This window comes from Lepidochelys olivacea (genome assembly GCF_965140295.1).
Source record: "Lepidochelys olivacea isolate rLepOli2 genome assembly, chromosome: 1".
NCBI classification, from domain to species: domain Eukaryota; kingdom Metazoa; phylum Chordata; order Testudines; family Cheloniidae; genus Lepidochelys; species Lepidochelys olivacea.
The window spans coordinates 143,743,972-143,770,477 of record NC_140411.1 but is presented as its reverse complement, the minus strand read 5'-3'; the positions used below and the strand labels follow the sequence as shown (position 1 = coordinate 143,770,477).

The window sequence follows — 26,506 nt, the reverse complement described above, 5'->3', positions numbered from 1 at the left end:
AAACAAAATTGAGAGGGAATGGGAGTGGCCAGAGAGAGAATACAATGGAGTGTGCAACAGAAAAATCATTTAGTCAGTCAGCTTCACAGCATGTTGGAGCATCAAAAAAGAAATACTCCATAAGACGGGGTGGGGGGAACAACTTCTAAAAAAAATTCTGAGAAAACGACAGAGGAACACGTTGAGGAACCAAGTCTACCAGGTTTGATCCCCCACCCCCAAAAGGAACTGACTCAAGAGATTCCAGAAACTTTAAAGATAAATTGCTAACTGCATTTGACCCAGAAGAGACAAAAGTAAAACACATGTCACAGTACCAGCCCCTTGTGAAGACATTAGGGCATCATGAGATTTTTGGGAGGTGGAGGTTCTAGAGACATGCACAATCAGATGTGACTGGTGAAGAGACTGTGAGAGTTGAAAATGGAGATGGAGTTACAAGAAACCACAACCTAGTCTAGGGCTAGCTGAAGACACAACAGCTGCACTCATGAGAGGAGAGAGCAAGGAATACTGCAGACCATCCCAGAGATACTTTGAGGGGGTTCTGCTGTCCGGGCCCACTTGAAGAGCTGGCTTGTGGGCCCTACCATTTCGATGCCCCCGATATAGGGGAAATAGGAATGCAAAGAAGAATTTCAATTTTCATTAGAAAAAATGAAAAAGTTTCTAGCTTGTTTATGAAAACAACTTGATGGAAATCGTTCGCTAAGGTCAAAGAGAACAAGCAGGGGAGGCCCAGCAAAAGACTGAGGGGCCTAAAGATCCTGATCTCATTCACTCTGCCACCCACCCTTTCAGTGTCAAATGACTCCACTGAGTTTGGGGTGTGTCCCAAAGTATCACCTCACTGACCCTCTCCAAAATCCTCAGGCCATAACTGTACACACTAGTATGATAATAGAGGAGACACTTTGGTTAGTGTTGAGGAGCAGGGGTGACAAATATTTATTGTAGAGGCTGAAAACTGGCTATGTGATATAGACTCAGGGGTTCAGAGTGAGAAGCCTGAGGGCACAAGCCTCGATGGTAAAGTTTGGAGCCATCTGGTCCTTAGTTGCCAGCTGAACAATTCCATCAGAGGATTCTATAAAACAATTTACTCATTTAACCTGCCAGTCAATGCTCCCACATCGCTTTGAGAGTCCCTTAAAGCATAATCACTTTTCAAAGGAGAACTACATAAATATAGTATCTTGTGCCTTTGTATATTCAGAGGCACATTGCCTGACTTCACTGACAAAATAAGACACTGAACTTGTAACTAGATCGCTGTGAGTGGATCTTTGCATTTGCTTGGAGCCTCACTTAGTTCAGTGAGTACAAATGTCAGCCTGCATAGGTACAACTGCAGGGACTAGGCCTAAGCTTTCACTGCTTTCTTCTGTTAGCACGTCAGAGCCTAATACAGGTAATATACAGCCCTCCCATGCCCCCAAACAAAATCAAGTTACTTACTCTCATTCATACACGATGAGTAAAGGATTTTGGCTTTCTGTACAGCTTCACTGTCCCGTCTCTTGCTGATAGGTTTCTGTAGCAGTGCTGTGAACATACACAGTAAAATAAGTTTCTCCCAGGCCTTGGAAAATGCAGAGTTTGGTTTGTTTTTTAAATCATGCCACTGGTTGGAAAATGTATCATTGTGGGATGACTTCATGGTCTAAATACCACTCATCTCCTCAAACCAACAGTTTTAAATCCTGGCTGGGTTGTCTCAAACCTTACCCCTTCCAGGGTACTTAAACTGAGTTACTCTAAAGAGTTGGGAGGAGAGAGAGCCAATAAGGAGGAGACTTTCAAATGACTTTAAAACCCAAGCTTTAAGGTACAATTTTTTAAAAACTGCATTATGAAGTGAAAATCATTGCACAATATAGCTCATCCTTTGTCTTTTAAGGCCGGGTCGGGGAGGATAGAGCTTGCAAGCAGCTGAACAAGTCTTTTCATTCCAGGGCCAATGCTGTTCTATACCACTATTTACCAGGGGCACCTTTTCATTTTTTGGCCACTGCCTTTTCCAATAATTTACCATACCACTGTCCCCACTGTTGTCTCATATAGGAAGGGCACAAGAGTGAAGCTTGGTGATGACAGTCAATTCCATGCTGGAGGAATGGGGTAGCTTTCTCTCTACCAGGTACAATACTAGAGACTATGAGGATGAGTGCCCATAATGGCCACTGTCTTCAGTAAGTGCTTAAGGAACTAAGCATTTCTCAGGAGGCACTCAGAAGCTTGAAGGATCTGCCATAAAGAATATTACAAATACAACTCACATCCACCCATTTGAGGAGCAAAAATCTACACACAGAAAAAAATTGCAGAAGACAACAAAAATTCTCCTGCCAGCTACACTAACGCATGATGTAGCGCAGAACTGCAGGTGAAGTTCTGTATTAATACCTTGACAACAGTGTGGCTGTCATCAGTTTTGAGTGGTTAAAATTGTCTTATTATGACAGAATAAATAACAACAACAAAAGTGGTTGGTTGGTTTTTAAAGACATTTTTAACATGATAATGCTATTTTAGTTTCAGATATGAATCTCCCCCAGTCTACTGCAGGGCACAATTCTTGATAGATTTTATTTCAAATCTCAATCTTATCAATATTTCTGAGCTCCATAAACACAACATCATAGCTGTCACCAACATATCTCTACCAGAAGGCTCATGAGCAAAGTTCTCAATGGAAGTAGCTCAAGCCCTTTATTTTTTAAACAGGATTATCAGATCTGTCCAAGCTTTAAATATGAAATTTTAAAGGGAACTGTGATTCAGATCTCAATAAATCTAAAAATGAAAAATAGCCTCCTACTAAAGCCAATGCTATCATTTCTGTTTCTTGCCAGGGAGTTGCAACAGTCATGAAAATTGGAAGCTAACAACATTGGATAGCTAAAGCCTAGCTAAAGCCCAGAAGAGGGGAAGACCATAAGCTAAAATAAAATAAAACCAACTCTAGAACTACACTAACATAAAATACTATTAAAATCAGACCCGGTGCTTTCCACTGAATAACTTTTTTTTTTTCTTACTTGCTACAAGAAGCAGCTGTAACACTCATTACATTACAGCAAAGAATGACAGAGAGCAAGACACTTCCAATTTGCTTAGAAAAAATTAAAAATTTTGCAAAGAATATTCTGACTGTGAAACACAAGAAGCTCAGTTTTCAAACATAGGAATCTTAACAAGATGGTTAAATCCTGCATTTTGATCCTCAAGTTAGGTCTTTGGGGGTATAAACGCTCTTTAAAGCAGACATGTGACCTAGCCTCAAAGTTCAGATTTGGATCCAAACTGCCCCTTAGTTTAAGAGGATTCCAATCTGGTGTTCTGGTTCAGGCCTCTCCCTCTCTGCTTTTTGTATCCTGAGGTGCTAATGCGAATATTCAAATGCACAATTTGGACATCCTTCTATTTAAACTGCCATGTGTGAAAACTTTCAAGTACTAAAATTCTCTTTGCTACCACGTACTTGAGGAAGAGTGAGGAAAGAGGAGGAGGACCGGGTCTCTTTGTATCTATATCTACATACACACATATTATAGGAAGAGCTGGTAGCAACCTCTATATTTAGCCGTGCGAAGGATTCTTGCAACCACTCTTGTGAGAAACTCTCACACCATTGTTTGCAGGAGGCCTTTGATATTGGGCAGCTGGAACGTGCTTGGGCTAGAGAAGTGCTTTTTCATTGTCTCAAGAAATTCTGTTCATTTTTTGCTGAGGTATAAACTGTTAAAAATTCCCATTTCTCTTCTCTTGCTTGTGTTCCTCAGGAAAAGTGTTGGCAGATTGCCAGAATAATAACTGTACACAAAAATTCTAAGGCCAGGCTCATGTCAGCACTAAAGTAGCAGCAACAGGAATATCTGGGAGCTGCCGGAGCAGCTGTAGTGGGCTAGGCAAGGGTCCCCCCATCCCCAGACCAGCCACATGGGCCCAGTGGCCTCTGCCCTCTTCTGAGAGTTCCAACATGGAGCAAGGTTTCATCACACCACACTGCAATCTCCCCACTTAGGCTGAACACCTGTTCCCTAGCAGCCATCCCCCTGTCCCTCTGAGGAGATGGAGTTGCAGCTCCTCTAACTCCCAAAGGTAGGGAATAGGAAGCAAAACAGAGAAACTGCACACAAGATCAACCACCGTCCGAACCCACCACATAGTCCATCCCACCCTCTGTGGGCACCAAGTGGGGCAGGAACTATGCCAATTCCTAGTGGGGGGCTAGAGAAAGAGGGAAGAGAGCCAGGCCAGGCTGGGATCCCCCTTCACAACCTAGCACTTGCACCCAATGGTCCACCTTCTGGGATAACAGCATTCTGCTGCTTACAGCCCATGTAGTTAGTCCTGAAGATCCAGTGGTTGCAATTTGTACTGCGGTGTTAACGGTTCAGAGTCAAAACTATGATGATGATGATGGGGGGATGGTTACAGTCACACGATAGAACCTTTTTCCTTTTAAAACACCCTAGAAAATTACATTTAAAGCTATATTAAAAGAAACTTAATTAGTTTTCAGACTCAAGCACTCAAAAGTTAGAAAGTGTTAGATTTGCACTTACTTGTGCAACCTTAATTCCAGCGCCGTTGTACATACGTGTTATGATACAGTCTTTAATTACATAGTCCTCTATTACTTTTCCCACAAGATGCTTGCTTCATTCAGTGCACAGGATGTACAAGGGGGCAGAATTAAGGCTGCACAGGCAACTGTAAGCCTGGCATCTCCTACCTTTCAAGTGCTTGGCTTTGCAACCTAAATAATGTTCTTTTAATACAGATTTTTTAATATCACTCATGTGCGTGTTTTATCTTCTTATTTCAGTTTGTGAAAACATAGTTTCCTTTTAACCCTAAAGAGAGTGTTAGCCCTCCAAGGATCCCTTTCAAAAAATAAAGCATAACAAAATTACTGTATGAAAACACAACTAATTTCAAAACTTTCAGACTCTGCACTGTCCATCTTATCAAAGAATGTGCCATCTGAAGCTGTGGAGATGCACAATACCATTCCGTATTGTCTCCTATTCTCTAACATGGGCATGCTTCCTCTTCTCTTGGTTACTTGCCAATATAACCTAACCCACTGGTGCCTGGTCTACGTGTCACTATTAGAGTTCATGTGTAATCCAGCCTGCTGCTAGCCACTACTGATAATTTGATTCCCAAGGCTGTTGAAAGTGACAAGAAAAGGGGGTCTGAGACATGGAGGAAGTGAGGGGGTAAAACTGATAAGAGAAGTAGAGACCTAAGAGGAGGGTTGGAAAGGTTAAAATTAACAAAAAGGAGAAATGACACTGATATTACTATGGGATGGAGGGTTCTGAAATACAGGGGAAGTGTGTGAAACTAATAAAGGAAGCCGGAATAGTGAGACACTGATATGTGCAATAAACGAAGGCAAGCACCACAAAAAGAGAAGGGAATGTAGGGTCTGTCAGCGTTACACAGATTTTGACAGTCATTTTGTTCTATGAATTGCTGCAGCCTGCTACAGAGGAAACACATGCTGTGCTAGAGACTTTACATTTCCTCTTTCTTCTACTTGTATCCCATAAACTAAAATAAAAATCATTCAGAGTACATTGTTGCTCTTTGAGTCTTATTAGTCTTAAAGCTTTTTATTATTAATTATTATTACTATTATGGTGTAAGAAAAACAGAGTGGGGTGGGAGACCCAAGTAGTAGAGAAACAGACACATATAGGCCAAATTTTCAAGGGAGACCAGGGTCCAATTTTCAAGTGCACTAAATGGCCAACTCAATGGGCTTTGCTTGGTATGGGAAAGGAGGGCTCTGCTGTTATGCAGGTTGCAGAAGCTGAAAGAGTATGGCTTACCATGGCCGTCTGCAAGCCGAATTCTGTTGCCTGGCACTGCGTGTGTGATCTCTAACACCAAAGCTGCAGGCACTCAATATAAGATGCAAAAGGCGACCTTGTACCAAAATCACATGTGCTATGTAATGTGAATAGTGTTGTTCACCGTGAAAGAGTATAGCCATTGTTCTGTAAAATGTATCTTTTAAAATACTTCACTCCCTTTTTTTCCTCCAGCAGCTGCAAATGTTTCAAACCTCCCTCCTCCGTCCCAAAGGCTATCTCAGATAAGGCAGTGAAAAAAACACACACGCGATGAAATGTTCTTTGAGCTCATGCAGTTGTCTGGCACTGACAGAGCTCATCAGAATGTGTGGAGGGACACAATAGCAGAGTACAGGACAGTGGCTGATGAACGTGAGGAGAGGTGGCAGCAGGAAGACCACAGGAGGCATGAGGCAACGCTGGGGCTACTGCGGGATCAAACGGACATGCTCCGGTGTCTGCTGGAGGTTCGTGAATGGCAGCAGGATCACAGACTGCCGCTGCAGCCCCTGCTTAACCACCCTCCCTCCTCCCCAAGTTCCATAGCCTCCTCACCCAGACACCCAAGAACACCGGGGTGGAGCTCCGGGCACCAAACCACTCCACCCCAGTGGACAGCCCAAGCAACAGAAGGCTGTCATTCAACAAGTTTTAAAGTGGCCTTTTCCTTCCCTCCTACTCTCCTCCCACACCCCACCCAGGCTACCTTGTGAGTTATCTCCCTATTTTTATAATCAATTTTAATAAAGAATACATATTTTTAAATGATAGTGACTTTATTTCCTTTGCAAGCAAGCTGTGATCAAAGGTGGGAAAGCGGGTGGCTTACAGGGAATTTAGAGGCAACCAAAGGGGTGGGTTTTCATCAAGGAGAAACAAACAGAAGTGTCACACAGTACCCTGGCCAGTCATGAAACTGGTTTTCAAAGTTTCTCTGATGCGCAGCACTTCCTGTTGTGCTCTTCTAACCGCCCTAGTGTCTGGCTGTGTGTATTCCATGTCCAGGTGATTTGCATCAACATCCCACCCCACCATAAACGTCTCCCCCTTACTCTCACAGAGATTGTGGAGCACACAGGAAGCAGCAATAACAAAGAGAATACTGGTTTTGCTGAGGTCTAACCGAGTCAGTAAACTGAGCCAGCAACCCTTTAAATGTCCAAATGCACATTCTACCACCATTCTGCACTTGCTCAGCCTATAGTTGAACAGCTCCTTACTACTGTCCAGGGTGCCTGTGTATGGCTTCATGAGCCAGGGCATTAAGGGGTAGGCTGGGTCCCCAAGGATAACTATAGGCATTTCAACATCCCCAACAGTTATTTTCTGGTCTGGGAAGTAAATCCCTTCCTGCAGCCGTCTAAACAGACCAGAGTTCCTGAAGACACGAGCGTCATGAACCTTTCCTGGCCATCCCATCTTGAAGTTGGTGAAACGTCTCTTGTGATCCACCAGTGCTTGCAGCACCATTGAAAAGTACCCCTTGTGGTTTACGTACTAGCTGCCCTGGTGGTCCAGTCCCAAGATAGGGATATGCCCCACCATAGTTAGGGAATCCCTTTGCAGCAAAGCCATCTAGTATGACCTGCACATTTCCCAGAGTCACTACCTTTGGTAGAAGCAGTTCAATGATTGCATTGGCTACTTGCATCACAGCAGCCCCCACAGTAGATTTGCCCACTCCAAATTGATTACCAACTGACCGGTAGCAGTCTGGCGTTACAAGCTTCCACAGGGGTATTGCCACTCGCTTGTGAACTGTGAGGGCTGCTCTCATCTTGGTATTCTTGCCCTTCAGGGCAAGGGAAAGCAAGTCACAAAGTTCCATAAAAGTGCCCTTATGCATGCGAAAGTTTCGGAGCCACTGGGAATCATCCCAGACCTGCAACACTATGTGGTCCCACCACTCTGTGCTTGTTTCCCGGGCCCAGAATCGGCGTTTCATGGCATGAGCCTGCCCCATTAACACCATGATCTCCAAATTGTGAGGGAACATGGTTTTAGAGAAAAGTGTGTTCATGTCCTCATCACCGCACTTCTGTCGCCTCCTCGCCTGGTTTTTCAGGTGCTGGTTCTGCATAAACTGCATGATAATGCACGAGATGTTTACAATGGTCATAACTGCTGTGGTGAGCTGAACGGGCTCCATTCTTGATGTGCTATGGCGTCTGGTCCTGCTCAGGCAATCCAGGGAAAAGGGTGCGAAATGACTGTTTGCCATTGCTCTGATGGAGGGAGGGGTGATTGACAACATGGCTTACAGGGTTGGCTTACAGGGAATTAAAATCAACAAAGAGGGTGGCTTTGCGAGAAACAGAATGGCCCCCTCAAGGATAGAACTCAAAACCTCAAGGATAGAACTCAAAACTGGGTTTAGCAGGCCGTTGATTTCACAGGGGGAGCGAGGGAGGAGAAAATGAATACAAAACAAATCTTGTCTATTTCTTGTTTTGATCCACTTCATCTATCTTTATACATCTTGCTGGCTGCAGATGGTGCAGTACAACCACTAGCCATCGTCATCTCCTGGGTGCTCGGCAGAAGACAGTGCAGTATGACTGCTGGCTATCGTCATCTCCTGGCTGCTCATTAAAAGACGGTGCAGTAGGACTGCCAGTCGGACTGAATCATCATGAGACAAAACTTAAAAGGGAAATGACCTGGCTGAGTCACTCCCATGTTTGCCCAGGTGCCCCTGACCTCATGAGGTCGGTTAAAAGAGCGCCCTGGACTACGTCGAGGACGGCTACCGGTCATACTGCACTGTCTGCTGCCAAAAGGCAATAAACTGCTGCTGTGTAGCAATGCAGTACCGCATCTGCCAGCACCCAGGAAGCATACGATTACGGTTAGCTGAGTGGGCTCCATGTTTGCCGTGGTATGGCATCTGCACAGGTAACCCAGGAAAAAAGGCGCAAAACGATTGTCTGCCCTTGCTTTCACGGAGGGAGGGAAGAAGGGAAGGGGGACCTGACGATATGTACGTAGAACCACCCACGACAATGTTTCGGGCATTGGGATTTCTACCCAGAACTCAAATGGGTGGCGGAGACTGCGGGAACTGTGGCATAGCTACCCACAGTGCAATGCTCCGAAGTCAATGGTCACCTCGGTACTGTGGACACACTCCGCCGACTACATGCACTTAGAGCATTTGTGTGGGGACACACACAATTGACTGTATGAAAATGCTTTCTACAAAACGCACTTCTAGAAATTCGACCTAATTTCATAGTGTAGACAAGGCCTCAGTGTCTGACACGGTGCTTCAGACATCAATGAAAGGTTCCACACAAAATGAGTTTGACATCCCTTATGCTTACTGAGACCCAGGTATATTTGGCTCTCTCCACAGACACTGCCTTCATATTGCCATGCTGCATCAATATTAATGCAGTATCTAAGGCTTTGTGTGTCCCCAAACTAATTAATACTTAACCCTAATAAAACCAGTGTTCTTCTTATTGGCAGAGAGAACCATTATCAACCACTTCCCCTCCTGCCTTCACATCTAACTTTTTTATCAGGGAACTTTCAAGCTGAACAGACCCTTCCAAGTTTGTCTTGAAACGAGTTTACAAAATTTGGGTATTAGCAGCAGTCAGCAATATTTGAGTCAGCGATTGGAGTCAGGAAAATTTCCCCTTGGAAAATTTGTGAAGAATTAGGCATCAGATAATATGGCTAAATAACAACATTGTTGGGTTCCACTAACCGATTAAATTAACAATAACAGCATGCTAGTCCAGACCTCTGCCTGGCAGAGCCAAACAGACAAAGGAAAAAAATTTTAAAAAGTTCTTTATCTTACTCACACATCCTGCAGCTGAACAACTAAGTGAAATGCCAGTTGTGATCACATATGGTACACGCAGAACACCTAAATGCAGAAGAAATACCATGTGACCTTCCCCAGCAAAGAATTAAACTTGAGTAACACCCTCAAAATGAGATAACTAGTTAGAGCTGAACAATTTGTACCCAGCTTTGATGAAAAGTTCACGAAGAAGTACAAAAATTGAGCACACCATGCTCGATCACAGATACAGGTTAAAACTCGAACCATGGCTGATTTTAATATTGTGATTAACAGGATCAAAGCTCCATTGTGTTAGGCAGTGTACAAATACATAGCAATAGACAGTCCTTGCCAGGGGCACCGGTACGGAGGGCCAGGAGGGCTATGCCCCCCCTTTCTTTACTGGCTGTAAGGATGAGTGACAAGAGAAGGGGGTGGAGAGAAGTGAGTGGGGCAGGGTCTTAGGAGGAAAAGGCTGTGTGGACCCGGGGCCTCAGGGAAGGGATGGTGCTGGGGTGGAGGTTTGGGGGGAAGAGGTGGGGCTGGACCTCAGGGGGGCAGGTCACTGTTCAGGTGCCTGTGGCACCCCCACTTTTAGGGCACTTCCGCCACTCCTGGTCCTCACTCCAAGGAGTGTGTCATCTAAGAAGAGAAGTGACTTGCAAGGGTGAAGAGTACATCTGGGATGGGAGTTTTCAAGAGCACTCAGCATTGGTTTAATTCTGGTCCCACTGAAGTCAATAGTAAAGCCCCATTGGTGTCAAGGGAAACAGATTTTGACCAACACTGACCATTTCTCAAAATCCAACTGATGCTATATAGCACTTATGCATTTGCAATTTTTTTCTTATTATATGTTGACAATGATGCCAAATGCCACTAAACCAAGACAAAATAATTGGCTGATTTTTTTTTTATAGGAAACATGATGTAGCTAGGACAAAAGGAAGGATTTGAAGGAGGAGGGCCTAGTGGCCTTCAGGATGAATTCTGGAAGACTCTGATGCATGAGGGGCAAAACAGGAAAAAGCACAGGGATGTTTATGTGACAAACAGCAAAAGAGTTGGCATCCTTGGTAGAGTGGCAGAGACAGGGTGGCAGCATGATATGACAAAAGGGTGGCTAAGTAGGGAGGTGCAGAATTAAGAAGATTCCTGAAGGTGAACACAATAAATAACCATTTAAGAAGGGAGGCAGTCATGTGGTCAAAATGATGGGCAAGGAAGATAATCTTGGCAACTGCATAGTGTACTGACTAGAGAGGAGATGATATGGATATTGGGGAGGCTGGCAAGGAGGAAGTTAGAGTGTTCAGTATAGGAGATGGTGAGTTTGGGCTGCTTGAAGAGAAAGAAAAGTGTGGATATTAGAAATTTGGAGAAATTAATGAAGAAGCAGCAACATTTGAACAGGACAAGAGAGAGGGAGGAGTTGAAGATGACTCCCGATCAGTGTCTCTAATGATCTCTTTGTCATTAGCTTAGAACATCTCTGTAATCTGTACATCTCTGAAACATGTGATCAGTGTAACTCTCAAACATAGCTGGTGACAATCGGCCACCAAGAGCACAGGGTTTCTCTACCCGAGAATCTCTAAAGCACAAGGCACAGTGTCCATCTCCTGACCATACAGTACCAGAACCATGTGCCAGAGACAGCAGGTTCTTTCATGATATCTTTCAGACCCAGAGTCCTGAAGCAAGCCACTTGTGTAAACATTCCATTATGCTCTACAGCAAAGGAACGTTTTTCATCCTCCACTTTCCAAGATGGAAGGGACCCAATGTATATGCAAAGAGGAGATGCACAGTAGATATCAACAGTGATAGATATCAACACTGAAAACCAGGCCTCATTGAAGGCAATGGCAAGACTACCATCAACTTCAAGAGTGTTTGGATTCTACCTCAGCTCCCTAACTGAAGTAAAAGGATAGATGTTCCTAAATTACAGCACGAAAAGGTGCCAAATAACTAAGGGCCTACGCCTGAAAGGTATTAAGGACCCACAACTCCTGCTGACACCTCTAGTTGTTTCAAGAGGTCAGCACCTCTGAGGCCATTTTGATGTAAACTCTTCGGGACAGAGACTGTGTCTTCTATGTCTGTAAGGCTCAATTAAAAAATCAGTAAGAATAGTTCATGGTTCTTCAGATTCCAGAATCCATTAGTACACTTTGTCTTAGACACCATGACTTAGACACCATGGTCATGTGCATAGAATAGGACTCTAGATAGGTAGTGAGGTAGATTAGAATGAAGGAAATCTAACTTGATTCACAACCTCTCTGTGGATAAAGTACTAGTTCCAGTGTCCATTATAACTAGATTATGCCTTCTCTTTAGTCACTGCTTTAATTTCCTTCAAAATTCCAAATTAACTTCAAAATTCTTCTCCAAGGGACTTCACTGGATTTGACATTCACTATCATTCTCATCATCTGGGTTCTACGCTTCAGTATTGTGCCAGGTGGCTTGGGCACAGGATGTATTTTATATGTGAAGATGGATATAAATAGGGCAAGTGCCCATATCTTTTGATAACTGTGCTCCAAAGCTCTGGAATGCTGTAACTTGCCTCATTTAGTGAGTGACATCTGTGTGCTCTGAAGTATGTTCAAGGTGTTCATGGTCTCTTAAACCTTCTGATCTTTCCAAATTGTTTAACTGGTTTGGGGTCATTTCCTTTTGTCAAGAGAGTTAAAGGCTGAAAGACTCCGGTTGCAAATGTCTATTTTTACCTGCCTCGGTGTTAAGAATCAGATCAAATCACTTTATATAGCTCTTACTAGATCGTGCCAAAAGCACTGAGGAGATAACTGTAATATAAAGTAATATACAATTAGGAACAGTGCTCAACCCTATGAATTCTAGGTGCTCAGATTTCAGTGTGATGGGCACAGTACAAAATCTTATTAGATGGGCAAACAGAATCAGTAGCTGCAGTGTCTTTCCCTTGGGAAAAGGTATTCTTACTAAACCCATTCAGAATGCGCTCTTTTAGGATATGATAGACTAAAAAGGCAAACTTTCTGAGGTTTACTACCCATACAGTAAATAGCAATCATCTACTGTTAAAAGTAAGTATAATTCACTTTACAAACTAAGCTTTGCTTTTTTTAAAAAAAAAAACTATTCTAAAGCTGCCTAAGAATAGTCTTGTGGTTAAATTGGTACCTTTAATCTTACTTGCTATTTCTAGCTCTTGTTGATTTTCCAGCCTACAGTCTGACACATGTGATTTGGTTTTCAGACTCCTTGTTTTATTTACTGCAATGAAAAATCTCCCCCCCCCCCCCCCAATTTGGACTGCATGAAAAAGAATCTGGGAGCAAGATTTGGGAAAAGATGGATCAGTTTGCATTTCATTTTTACTCAAAATAAAAATATAGATTCAAATTACCAAAGTCATGGTCCATCTATAGACTGTATACATTCTATGCTATTTTTGATTATTTAGCACATCAATATATCTCTCAGAAACACATATCAACCAAGCATGTGATTAACTAGGTATATTTGATGCACTAGAAAAACAATACGAGAAGAATGTATTTTTCACAGTTCTGAAGACCTTCCTGGTTACAACTGGGGAGAGATTATTATCCCAAGAAAGACAATTACATTTTTGTTTTGTATTCATCCCCCCACCTCTGCGTTTACAAACATTTGCAGTAAGAAGAAATAGCAAATTTATATATTTGGAAAGATAGATTTGACAATGAGTTGAAATGTATTACAATGCTTTTCACCATTCACCAAGGAATGCTCTCATGTGTGAGCATGCCGGTTGGAAGGCATTCAGATACCATAATGATGGGTGCAGTAGAAAAACCTAATAGAACCATGCCGTATCCTAGAAAGCAGTGACTCCAAAAAAACATGTCTCCCAATGCAATGCAGTGGCACAAGAGAGCCAATGTGATTCTTGGGCGTATGAAAAGGGAAGTAGTGAGGAGGAATAGGAAGGCAATTTTAACGCTGTATACAGTATTGGTGAAGCTGATACTCAGGCGATCTGTGCCTGACAATAGTGGAGGGGCAGGGTGAGGGCAGCTGGCTTCAGCAGTGTTAATGAGCATGCTCAGTATAAGCCAAGCAGCAAATCTCGGGGCAGGGGTGCACATGACCCCACGTACCCTGCCCCCCCGCCACGTTGCCTCTACTGGTACTTGAATTCTGCATCCAGTTCTGGTGTCCACACTTTGAAAAGGAAATTGCAAAGTGGGAGAGGGTGCAGAAAAGAGCCACAAACATGAGTTAAGGGCTGGAGAAAAAGGCCTTAGAATGAGAGACTTAAAGAGCTCAATAAGTTTCAGTTCTCAAAAAGAAGATTGAGAGGTGACTTGATTACAGTGTGTCAGTGTACCTGCACTGGGAGAAAATGCTGGTTATGAAAGGGCTCTTTAATGTAGCGGAGAAAGGCATAACAAGAACCAATAGCTAGAAGCCAGACAAATTCAGATTAGAAATGAGGCAAAATATTTCCACAGTGAGGGTGATTAACCACTAGAACAAACCAAGGGTGATAGATTGATAGATTCTTTAGCTTTTGATGTCTTCAGATCAACACTGGATGCCTTTATGGAAGATACGTTTTAGCCAAACACAGGTTATTGGGCTCAATGCAGGAGGTCAGACTAGATGGTCTAATGGTCATTTCTGGCCTTAAACTCTATAAACCTATGAGAAGGATCTCAAAGCACTTTATAGACATTAAGCATGAAATAGGTACAACTTTATCAACATTTATAGATAAGGAAAATGAGCCAGAGAAGTCCAATTTCTGCTTATCTTACTCATGTGAGTAGTCATATTGATTTCAATGGTCCTTTGTGAGAGTAAAGGCAAGCAGCGTTTGACCCAGAGAAAGTAAGGGCTTGATCTTGAAGGTATTGAATGCCTTTGGCTCCCACTGAAGTCAGCAGGAGTCGAAATTGCCCAGCATGTTATGGGAGATGCTCAATATCTTGCAGAATCAGACCTTAAATGGCTCGCACTAAGTCCCACAGCAAGTCAGTGCCAGAGCTGGAAATGTCTACTCTAAAGATGCAGCCTGAACCCCTACAAGTTTACAGGTGCAAGGTTAGCTCCGCCACAATGTGCATGTGACTATGGGCTTTAATAGTATGATCACATGCCATGATTTTCTCAAACTCTCTACGTTGAACATATAGAGAGCCAAACTTGTCAACATTTGTGGAAGATTCTTCCAGCAGTGGGCTGGCCAGGGTAACAGACACCATGATAAAAAACAATAAACGAAAGCCATAGCTTTTGTTACGGAAGTCATGTCTTGACAAACACAGCCTTAATTATAGTGCTGCAGATTTACATGAACACATTCCAAGAAGTATTATTTCAGAATGGTTTGGGGTCAGCTGACATTCATTTAGAATATCTGATTTCTACTCCCATTTTTCAGGAAGTTCCCACAGCTTGGATATAAGAGAGAGAGGGCTGACATCTGGGAGTTTTACGAAAGAAGAAACACTAAGTATATAATGTTCTATCTCAAAATAAAAATACCAGCCACAAACATCTAAAATTAGGCACAATGTTGTTCCTCCAACTTGACCAGTGGTCTCTTCTCCTGAATTGTATGTGCATTAATTGAGTTCAGTAGGCTGCATACCACAGCTCCCCTAATATAGAAATCCAGGTAAATCTGGGCGGTTCTGAATAAGATTTAACCAATAAGCCCTGGTCTACACTAGGAGTTGAGGTCGAATTTAGCAGCATTAAATTGATTTAACCCTGCACCTGTCCACACGATGAAGCCCTTTTTTTCTACTTAAAGGGCTCTTAAAATCGATTTCCTTACTCCACCCCCGACAAGTTTTGAATTTTTGTGTATTAATTGGGAACAGGAGTAACCAGTCCTGTGATGCCTCAGAATGAGCTGTTCTGAGAACACAATGCTCGTGGTATATTATTATTTTAAAAAATATATTGTTATGTTGATATTGTGAAACATTTTATTCAAACCACATCTCACTATGACATTCAAGTCTGGATAACTGAAATTACCCACTATCACTCTTTTAGTATATTTTTTTGCTTCCTTAAACTCTCGTGCAATAAATATTCTGGATCAGGTTAACCACTACTCTACATGGAATCATTTCCACTGAAATCAATGTGGTTGCATCTTCTTACATCACTGGTGGATTTGGCCATCTGACTTAACTTCATTGTGTTGATCTGGACATTGGTTGTATATCTACCAGCAATGATATGGCCTCGATTCTGCAAATAGAACCACATGGACCTTCGTGCACATACACCCAAATGGTTCTCTTTGCAGGTTTAGGTCTTATACTTGTACTCTTGTAGCCTGGTATTCCATAAAGATTCTACCAGTCATGGTCCTCTTCCTGACCAGAAGTTAGTTCAGTAGAGTCTATGGAATCCTATGTACAGCACTGTTCCAATACCAATAAAACCCAACCTAGCTTCCACAGTATAGTTATTATAGTATTTGATTACATTGTTTCATTCCACTGTGTTTTAGAAAAGCCAATCATGTTGAGACCTCCTCCAATGTCAAACATTCTAGCCTACCCATTTTTCCTGTTAAAAGTTGGTATTTAGTAAAATATTACTTTCCTGGAATCTCATTGAGATGAGAACTACACTTACTTTTTTTCCCCCCATCACAAGCCACCATCTCTGTTAGTCACTCACCTTTATTCACCTGCTGGGCTCTAGTTCAGATGTCTAACTTGCTCAGTCTATACCTCCCACTCACACCACACTCCTTTTTAAAGGTAATCTGCAAAAGATTGTTCTTTTAATACAAGCTTGCTTCTAAAATTCCAAAAAACTAAATTTGAAATCCCTTATAACTCAAAAATGGTTCATGCAATTTAGTTAAACCTTTTAAAAAAATCAGCTCTGTATTGAGATTAAGCATAAGAAATTTTCTTCTTAAAAAAAGGAATGTTTTGAGAAGGTGAAAATACCAGTATAGGATGGAGTGCGTCTTTCATTCTATGTTTGTGGTGGTTACAATATTGCTAATATTAGCTGCTCTGGTAGAGAAACAATTGGAGTAGTGGCCCTTACAAGTTGTTTAAAACAAATTTTGCAAGCGCTATTTTCAATTTGCTTTCAGTTAACACATGAAGCTGATACTTTGATCTTTGTTAAAAGTTCAGGAAATGACCAAGTGAGCAGAAAAAATGTGCAGAAATGTGATTTCATATGCAAAAATTATCTTTGTCCAAACAAAGTTTTGCATTTTTAAGTCACAATGTTGAGGTCTTTAATTAAAAAAAATAATCAAAAAACAAGCTATAGTCTACTGTATTACCCAGATAAAAATAACACCTAGTGTTGCTGGTTATTGTCTGAAACTGGATGATTATTTTATGAATTCAAAATGAAAAGTAGAAAATTTTAAAATTCAAATTTCAACTTTTTTCTGAATAGTTCACATAGCTCTACAAGAATATCTTAACCGCTAACTCTTCAGGATCCAAGGAGTCAATGTTTGTCTCAAATTTGGTTAAAATACAGATAGACCAATAATTACATTTATAAACAAAAGCTACACACGTTTCCTCTTCAACAATTTATTTTTCATCAAACCCTTAACACAGACTCAGGTTATTATTGTCCCATTCTGTTGTCAATCTGCCACTATCTTTGCTTCTTTCTATACTTTCTCTAGCACATGCTCTCAGCTCCTCCATTACATGGTGAAGGCTTCTGTGGGATTCAGGAGGACCAATAAAGGGGCAGAAGTGAATGTGAGTTTTAGCATTGAAAGGACTGTTGAGCCTCAGAGACCTGGTGGAATGGGATGCTTTTGTGGAGCAGGGAGGTGAGGAGGGTGACTCATTCTGGGAACCTCAGCAAGAACCTATGATAGAAGTTAGCAAATCCCTGGAAATGCTGCAGGTCTCAAACATTCCAAGGTGTCACCCAAACCAGGACTGCCTTCACTGTGCATGGGTGCATCTTGACACCCTCTGGGAACTGGAGAAACCTCAGAAAGTCTATGGAGGACTGGTGAACTACAGACCTTTCCAGCTTAGTGAAGAGGCCATGCTGGCGTAGCCTTTTGACAGTTGTACAGATATGCATGGTGTGTTGCTCTATGTCAGAGAAAATCAATTTGTCATCCAGAAATACCACCACATTCTGGTCCAGCACGTCCGAAAACACATCATCGATGGCATGCTGGAATATGGTGGGTGTGTTGTCAAATCAACTGTCATTACAAGATATTCAAAGTGACCATACCTGGTTCAAGAAGCAGTTTTCCACTCATCCCTCACTATAGTACATAACAGGTTGTATGCCCCTTGGCGGTCCAGCATGGTATATACCGGGGTGGCCAAACTGTGGCTTGTGAGCTGCATGCAGCTCTTTTACAATTAAAGTACGGCTCGCGGCTCCCCCCATGAGTCCCCCATTCTCAATCTACCAGACTTGGGGGAAGGGAGCTTGAGATATCTGCCTTTCAGCGGGGTGGTGGGGTAGGGGCATCTGCGCAGCAGGGATGGGGATCTCAGGGCTTCAGCTGGAGCAGGGCTGAATCCCCGAACTCCGGCAGGTACCTGCCACGGGTCTGAAATCCCGAGCCCTGGCAGGCTTTCCCCAGCTCCCGAACTTCTGAAGATTGTTGTATGTGGCTTGGAGAATCAGTAAGTTTGGCCACCCCTGGTGTATACCCAGACAGCCTCCACATGGTCTAATAATCACTTGCATGAGTGATGGTGGATAGCAATTCCTGATTATGAGTTGGTTCAGAGCCTGGTAACCACACACCCAATTGGAGGCTTCCATTCTTCCTCTTCATGAAAAGTACTGGCACCCCAGGGGACAGGTGGATTTGCAAATAAACCCTTTGGACAGGTTTTCTTGAAGGTAAGGCTGTGGGGCAGATAGCTCAGGCTTGGACATGGCATAAATGCACCCAAACAGAATCTTTCTTCACCCCTGGTTACTATTCTATGGGGCAGTCATACTCCCACGGTGGTGGTAGGGAGTCTGTGATGGAGGAGGGGGTTCAAATATATCTGCATAATCATTTTACTGGGAGGAATTGGTGTTCAAGATCTGTGGCTGAACCAGCCAGGCCAAGTGCTCCGCTTGTTGTCCTTAGAAAACTATTGCACACTTACCACCCGCTGTGGGCTGGCAGGGCTGATGGCACAACTCTGAGGGGAAGCTGACCTGTTCCCGTTCTTATGGCAGACTGACCAGGAGATAACCAGAATCAGAGGAAAGTGCAGGGAACAGATGACATTGAATTTCAGTACCTCGGGATGTCCTTTGATGGTAGCCTCCAAGGGCACAGTTTCCATGGCCACTCGCCCAAAGGACAAGAGGGATCCATCAATTGTCTCTACTAGGTCTGGGATGGATTTCAGTTGTAGGAGAATCTGGAGGGTTCAGGCTACATTCACATCAATGAGTGGCCACTGTGGAAGAATTTATTGGGTATGTCCAGGTACACCTTACTCAGCTAGAACTTGTAGGTGTGGTATTCCTAACCGGGAGCTGGCACGCATTCCAGTCAGGACCATGGTTCAGACTTGTGGGTACACTTTGTCAAGGCACTCCCCTTTTCTCCATTCCCACAATTGATTGTCCATCTAGACGGTGAAATCAATAAAAGCATCTGGGTCTGCTAGGTTCTCAATCAGGGCCAGCTCATCCTTGATTGCTTCTCACAGGCCACACCCAGAACCATTGTAGTTGGGCCACCTCATCTCAGGCTGACATGAGCCAGCAGAAATGCACTACATAGGAGGGAGCTGTATCTTGCCACTGTCAGAGCTTATGCCGGGTGACTTCTATGGTGCAGGTGCAATTGGGATCACCAAAAATGGTTGATATCACTTGCTGGAAGGTGCCCCAGTTAGACAATCTCAAGTAAAGGTCAGGCCCAACCCAATGCTTCTCCAGTCAGGAAGCTGACTAGGAGGCCTACTCTGGCTGCGTTGGAGGAGTACATCTGTGGGTGAAGCAGGAATTGGAGGCAGCACTGATTCATGAAACTTCAAAATCTTTGGCCATCCCTGTCAAAGCGCTCCAGAGGGGGAATGATGGGTGCTGACTCAGGTCCAAAGCACAGTGCTCTCAGCAAGAAGCTGGAGCAGTTGGTCCTGCAACCTTGGTTTTCAGCAGCCAGCTGCATAGCCTGTGCCTGGCATCACTTGGCTGTCTGTGGGCTACCTGCTCATAAGATGTCATTGTTCCTTGGGGTGGGATGGGCTCTGCTGGATCCATGTCTGGAACGTTATGCTCTGTCAAGGGGTTAGTGGTCCAAGCAAGCTGTCAGGACTGGGACATGGGCAGTCTGACCTAGAGGTCGGAACCGGAGTCCAACCCAGGGATCAAGCAAGAGTCAGGTCCAGTGCAGCTGTCAGGAAGTCTCCCCATTGCTCAGACAACTTCCTGTGCCTCCTTCTGGCTTAAATTGTATGGTCCAGCCAATCAGCGTGGCTGGTTATTGTCCTTAGTCAGGATCCTCGTGGGGAGTGCCTCTTGGAGAAGTCAGAGTTCTGCTAGCCTCTCACTTCCAATAGTTCTGGGTGAGTTACCCAGTGGCAGCTGAAGTGAGAGAACTGTGTGGGAACCTAGGTTCGAGACCCATGTGCACTCTCACTCATTTCTAGATTTACTCTAGCGCCAGAGTGTGGTAAGACCTGCTTGCTGAAAGGTGCCCCAATTCAAGCGAAAAAGAGCGAAGAAGCCATTTTCCCCATTGTGATTTTCTACATGGGCCAGGTACAACCTCAGCTCTTGCGCACCAACAATAGTGGAAGGAATCCTAGTAAAGCAGGCAAAGGATGGGGACATGATCCCATCACACCCCATGCTAGCCAGTGGAGAGGAGCTGGCATATGCTAATGAAGTGCAACCTACTAAATCATACTAAGCTGTTACTGCTGTGTATGCTCTCCCAGGGCTCCACCACAGGCAGAGGTTTAAAGCTACACTCTTGTTCTGTGTGTTCTTTTAATTAGGAATAAGAAAATATTCCTTTCCTGCCAGGCCAAGTAGAAGCAATCCAGGGCACTGGACACAACCCACATAGAGCCCTCTCATGTTGTATCCTACCCTTTCTTGGGTGGCAGCAGGTTTTAGAGTTCTGATGAACAGGGCTGCTTATTCTTGGAGCTACTGACTCAGGCTCTGTAGAGGCTCAGGCAGGCACCACTTCACTTTGTTTCACCTTTTGAAGCTTTTATTTGTATCCATGAGGGCTACAAATATAATCTAGGGGGAACTGAGCTCTTGTCAGCTGATTCCAGGCCCCAGGGGTGGGCTATCACGGCCTATGCCTTAATCCAGGCCTGCTCTGTTTTAATCAGCTTCCTCCTCTATTTATTTTAAAGTACATCTAATGATATAAACATCAACACCAATTAGACCGTCTCGACAAATGTGTTTCAGTTTTTGACACAGTAAATATCCACCAGCCTCCCTCATGAGGGTAGTGTATTTCTGACCACAAATAGTCTAATGACACTTGAAAATAATTGGCCCATCATGATTCCTTTGGCATTTATGGTAATGCTCTTAAATCATTGCTAATTAATGTGGCATTAATGAGGATGTAATTAATATGCATTTCCATCAGAATTCTATGATGATTTAGTAATTAATCAGTCAACAGTGATACTGTATCTCAAGAAGAAATAAATAAGTTGAACAAATCTTTCAAGACAAACAATTTCATAAAAAGTGCACTTGAACAAATCTGATTCAAATAATACCATTTTAGTTTTGCTTTTTTCCTAAGAAGCCATTTTGCCAGCCAATATCAATTTCAGCAACATGGAGGTTTACGTGAAAATGCCAGTTATACAGCTGTGCTAATATAATTACTTCCTAATGCTGTTCAGTGGTGCCTGAAGGCCATACTATGCAGCATGTAGCCCAAATGACAGTGCTTTGAAAGTCTATTGCTACACTTTCAATGTTTTGTAAGGGCTATGTATAAGAATTTTATAAAAAAAAACCTATCTGAGCTTGTGTGTGAAAAGATAGACACCTCACTTGAGTTCAGATAAAACTGAATGAACATAACTACGCACAAACTAAAACAACATTCGTTGATAAACTTTTGGAGAGAGGAGGGTCTGTTTTCACAAACCTAATTTTAACATTATTTTCATAAAAGCTTTGGAGGTATACTTTCGTGGCAGCATGCTACAGGAGGTTATACACACGTAGCCATAAGAGAGTAGAACCATTAATTTACAACAGTGGCAGAAGAGTAATAGGCAAAATTGTTACGATAGAACGGCAGTGTAATGTTTAGCAGCAACATTATGCTTTACTTCATGTTATTCATAGTTTTACCATGCATTTTCAATAACTGGTTTTCATCAGGGAATATGGAAAATTAGATGACACAGAGATTATCATGGTTTTAAGGTAATAAATGTTTCTTTTTCTAGAATTGAAGGCACAAAGAAAACAATGATAGTTTTAGAATTTTTTCATCTTTGGATACAAATCTATCATTTTGATATACACAACAGCTTCAGTAGATAAGCTTGGTACAAAACTACTATAAATACTGCCTCAAAAATAGAATGAAAGGGTGATAGAAAGTCAGCTCTCAGTATCAATGTAGTGATCTCTCACAAGACTCAAAAGCAAGAAGGTGGTGTTCTGCTCTTCTGACCAGAAAGGCTCTGCGGGAATCCTGTGGCTCAGCTGCTGTGGAGCCTTAAACCTCATTCAAGAACCAAAATGATCTCCTTTCTTCACCCATGGTTTCCCAAACACACATTACACATACAGCTTTTCTTTCTAGATGCCACAAGAGCCTGCAAAACTTCCTGGCTGTTCTACTTCCTGTTCAGGTTGTTACTTTAACAAAAAATAAGTTGTACTGTACTGAGTTGGCAGACTTTCATATCTTGTTTTACCTTTCTGGCAAAGTCTCACATTTTGAGTAATGCTTGAATCTCAAATTTTATGCAGAGCTATAAATACCTCTGTATTTATTGTACCATTATCTGTGGAATTGGAGTCAGAAGGCCCATGTTCCCTGGAGGAACTGTTATTGACCGGACTCTGGCAAAAAAGGGAATGTGGGGAGTTAGACTGGAAGTAATTCAGCCACATGGGGAGAGCAGTGTAAAAGGTTAGCATCACTCTTTGTAAATGAAACACTTACATAAAATATTTTATAGTCCAATAATTTGTACTCATTAGCTAATTAAATGCTTCCAATAGGTCTACAATGCAGGTATTATACATTTTTACAAATTGGGAAAACTGAAGCACCAGCATGTATTAAGATTAAAAGAAAACATTGGAGCCAGAGAATTCAGGAGTTCTTGAATTCAAGTTCTGCGTTTGGATTACTGGAGCACACTTCTCAATTCTGTTCCACCATTTGGCATCACCAAATGAGCAAACTGCTCAGAGAGTGAGAAAACTGCTCAGAGATGAGGGGATGAGCAAACTGCTCAGAGAGTGAGAAAATATCTGAACTCTTACTAATAACTGGGACTTGGGAACTGTCTGGCAGTAAAGTAAAAATCTCAATTAAAAACACCGAAAGCTTCACCAAGTACCTTCTGAAAAAACTTTTTTTCATATTATGCTGTTAGATAGAAACTTCTACCCACCCCTAATAGTATTGGAAAGAATTCTCAAAAAACTCAATCACTGATATACGGAATGTGGGGGAAGAAGCTGGTGATATCACTTCTGAATGTGATCCTGAATGAGAGACAAGAAGTAGGAATAACAATAGCAATGAATGCCACACTAATGATAACAATGCAAACAAAACAGATTATACTGAATGCAACACACCCAAGAGAGTCTTCGACATGCAGTGTATGCAGTGTAGTTGTAGCCATGTCGGTCCCAGGATACTAGAGAGACACGTTGGGTGACCAACTTCCGTTGGTGAGACAAACAAGCCACACAGAGCTCAAAAGCTTGTCTCTCTCACCAACAGAAGTTGCTCCAATAAAAGATGTTACCTCACCCACACAGCCCCTCATGACATTATCATCATAAGCAAACTAGGGAAATGTGGTCTAGATGAAATTATTGTAAGGGGGGTATACAACTATTATAAGATCATACTCAGAGAATAGTTATCAGTGATTTCCTGTTAAACTGGGAGCATGTATCTAGTGGGGTCCCACAAAGATCTGTCTTGGGTCTGGCACAATTTATTTTAATTTATTTAATAACATGGACAATAGAGTTGAGAGTAGGTTTATAAGATTTGTGGATGACACCAACCTGGGAGGGGTTGCTAGCAGGATTAGAATTCAAAATGATATTGACAGGTAGGAGAATTGGTCTGAAATCAACAAGATGAAGCCCAATAAAGTCAGGTGCAAAGTACTATACTCAGGAAGAAAAAATGAAATGTACAAATACAAAATGGCTAGGCAGTGGTACTGCTGAAAAGGAGGGGTCAATAGTGGATCACAAATTGAACATGAGTCAACAGTGTGACTATAAAATGTGATCGTAAAAAGGCCAATAAAATTATTGGCTGTATTAACAGGAGTGTTGTAAGACATGGAAGGTATCTGTCCCACTCTAGTCAGTTCTGGTGAATCCTCAGCTGAAGTACTGTGTCTTTGGTGCTGCTCTTAGAAAGATATGCACAAATTGGAGAGAGTCCAGAGGAGAGCAACAAAGATGATGAAATGTTTCGAAAACCTGATTTATGAGGAAAGGTTAAAAAAGCTGGCCATGTTTAGTCTTGAGGAAAGAAGCCTGAGGGGAGGCCTGATTACAGTCTTCAAATATGTTGAGGACTATTATAAAGGGGATGGTGATCAATTTTTCTCCATGTCCACTGAAGGCAGGACAGGAAATAATCCACTTAATCTGAAACAAGGCAGATTTAGGTTAGATATTAGGAAAAACTTTCTAACTATAAGGGCAGTTAAGTACTGGAATAGGCTTCCAAGGGAGGTGGTGGATCCCTGTCATTGGAGGCTTTTCAAAACAGGTTTAACAAACACCTGTCAGGGATGATTTAAGTAATCTTGGTCCTACTTCAGTGCTGGGGGCTGGAGGATCTCTTGAGGTGCCTTCCAGCCCTACCTTTCTGACAAAGTCAGACCTGACAGCTATAAAAGAATCCTGGAAGGCAGATATATCAGTCCTAGAATGGCAAAGGCCTTTTTTCCTATGAACTGAGAAGAGGTTACCTCAGATTAATTAGACCTGGGTCCAATTAAGGGCCTTTTAAAAAACCCTCTGGTGAAAGAGAGAGAGGATGGATGAGAAACAAACTGCAGCAAGGTTAGAGACACCTACGTATCTGGTTTTCGACCTGAACACCCAGTCGAAAAGGGACCCTGGCGGCTCCAGTCAGTACCACTGATTGGGCCATTAAAAGTCCAGTTGGCAGGGCTCCATGCGGCTCCCCAGAGTTGGGGACATGTCCCTTGGCTCCTATGCAGAGGGATGGCCAGGGGGACTCTGCACACAACCCCTGTCCCGTGCTTCAGCGCCACAGCTCCCACTGGCCAGAAACATAGCCAAAGGGAGCTGGGGGAGGGGGGCAGCGCCTGTGGGCGGAAGCAGTGCACAGAGCCAGCTGGCCATGCCTCTGCCTAGGAGCCGGCAGAACATGCCGGCAGCTTCCCGGAAGCCACCTGAGGTAAGCACTGCCTGGAGGCTACACCCTGAACTCCCTCCCACACCCCAACCCCCTACCCCATCCATGAGCCTCCACCTGCACCCAAATTTCCTTCTGGAGCCTGCACCCCAAATCCCCTCCCATGCCCCAATCCCCTCCCCCAGCTCAGAACTCCCTCCCACACTCCAAACCCCTCAGCCCCAGCCCGGAGACCCCTCCTGTATCCCAAACTCCTAATCCCCAGCCCCACCCCAGAGCCCACACCCCCAGTCAGAGCCCTCACACAACACACCCTGAACCCCAACACCCTGCCCCCCACACCCTCAACCCCTTATTTCTAGCCCCACCCAAGAGCCTGCACCCCCATCCCAGAGCCTGTACCCCTTCCCACATCCTAACCCCCACCTCAACCCAGAGCCCCCTCCCACACTCCAAAACCCTCATCCCCTTCCCCCTGCCCAGAGCCCCCTCCTGAACCCCAAACCTCTCATCCCTGGCCCCACCCCAGAGCCTGCACCCCCAGACACAGTCCTCACCCCCTTCGCACCCCAACCCTCTGCCCCAGCTCAGAGCCCCCTCCCGCACTGGGAACCCCTCATTTCTGGCCCCTGGAATCCCCACCCCTTCCCACACTCCAACCCTCACCCCAGCCCAGTGAAAATGAGTGTGAGTGAGTGAGTGAGGGTGGAGGAGAGTGAGCAACAGAGGGAGGGGAGATAGAGTGAGCAGGGACAGCGCCCCAGAGATGGGGCAGGGGCGGGGCAAGGGTGTTCGGTTTTGTGAGATTAGAAAATTGGCAACCCTAGAGGCAGCAGGGAGAAAAGGCTTTTCCTAGGTGGAGCTACTTGCCTCCCTTTAGGGGAAACACTGAGTTTACTTCTATTTGGGGAAGGGCTGACAACCAGAAACCAGCATAATGAGTCAATGGTCCAGTGAGGGGCAAGGAAATGTATTTCTTTTGTATTGTGGGGTTTGTTTGTTTTTATTAAAAGAACTACTTGGGCCTACCATGAGGCCCACTGTAAATAGGCCAAAGTTAAGAATTAAAAACCTCCAGCATAGGACTGATTTACTCCAGCCCTTCTGGCCAAAGTGAGAAAAGCTGAAGCTGATGTGGCAAAAGAGGTGCCTTGCCACACTTTTTGTGAAATATTGTGTAAAAATTTTTAGGTCCTATATAATTAAGAGGGCTGTGGTATATTGCAGTCACCTGGAGATTTGTTTAGTAAGGTA

At 43.5% G+C, this 26,506-nt stretch overlaps 1 protein-coding gene across 1 annotated transcript in view; it reads right to left on the bottom strand.

Moving 5' to 3' along the window:
• Window positions 1-26,506, bottom strand: part of PHEX (phosphate regulating endopeptidase X-linked) — a 142,878-nt gene that overhangs the window by 99,684 nt on the left and 16,688 nt on the right. Inside the window, exon 4 of the mRNA XM_084637535.1 lies at window positions 1,459-1,545. Coding sequence (XP_084493661.1) covers window positions 1,459-1,545 — 87 coding nt within the window. The remainder of the gene's footprint in view (window positions 1-1,458; window positions 1,546-26,506) is intronic.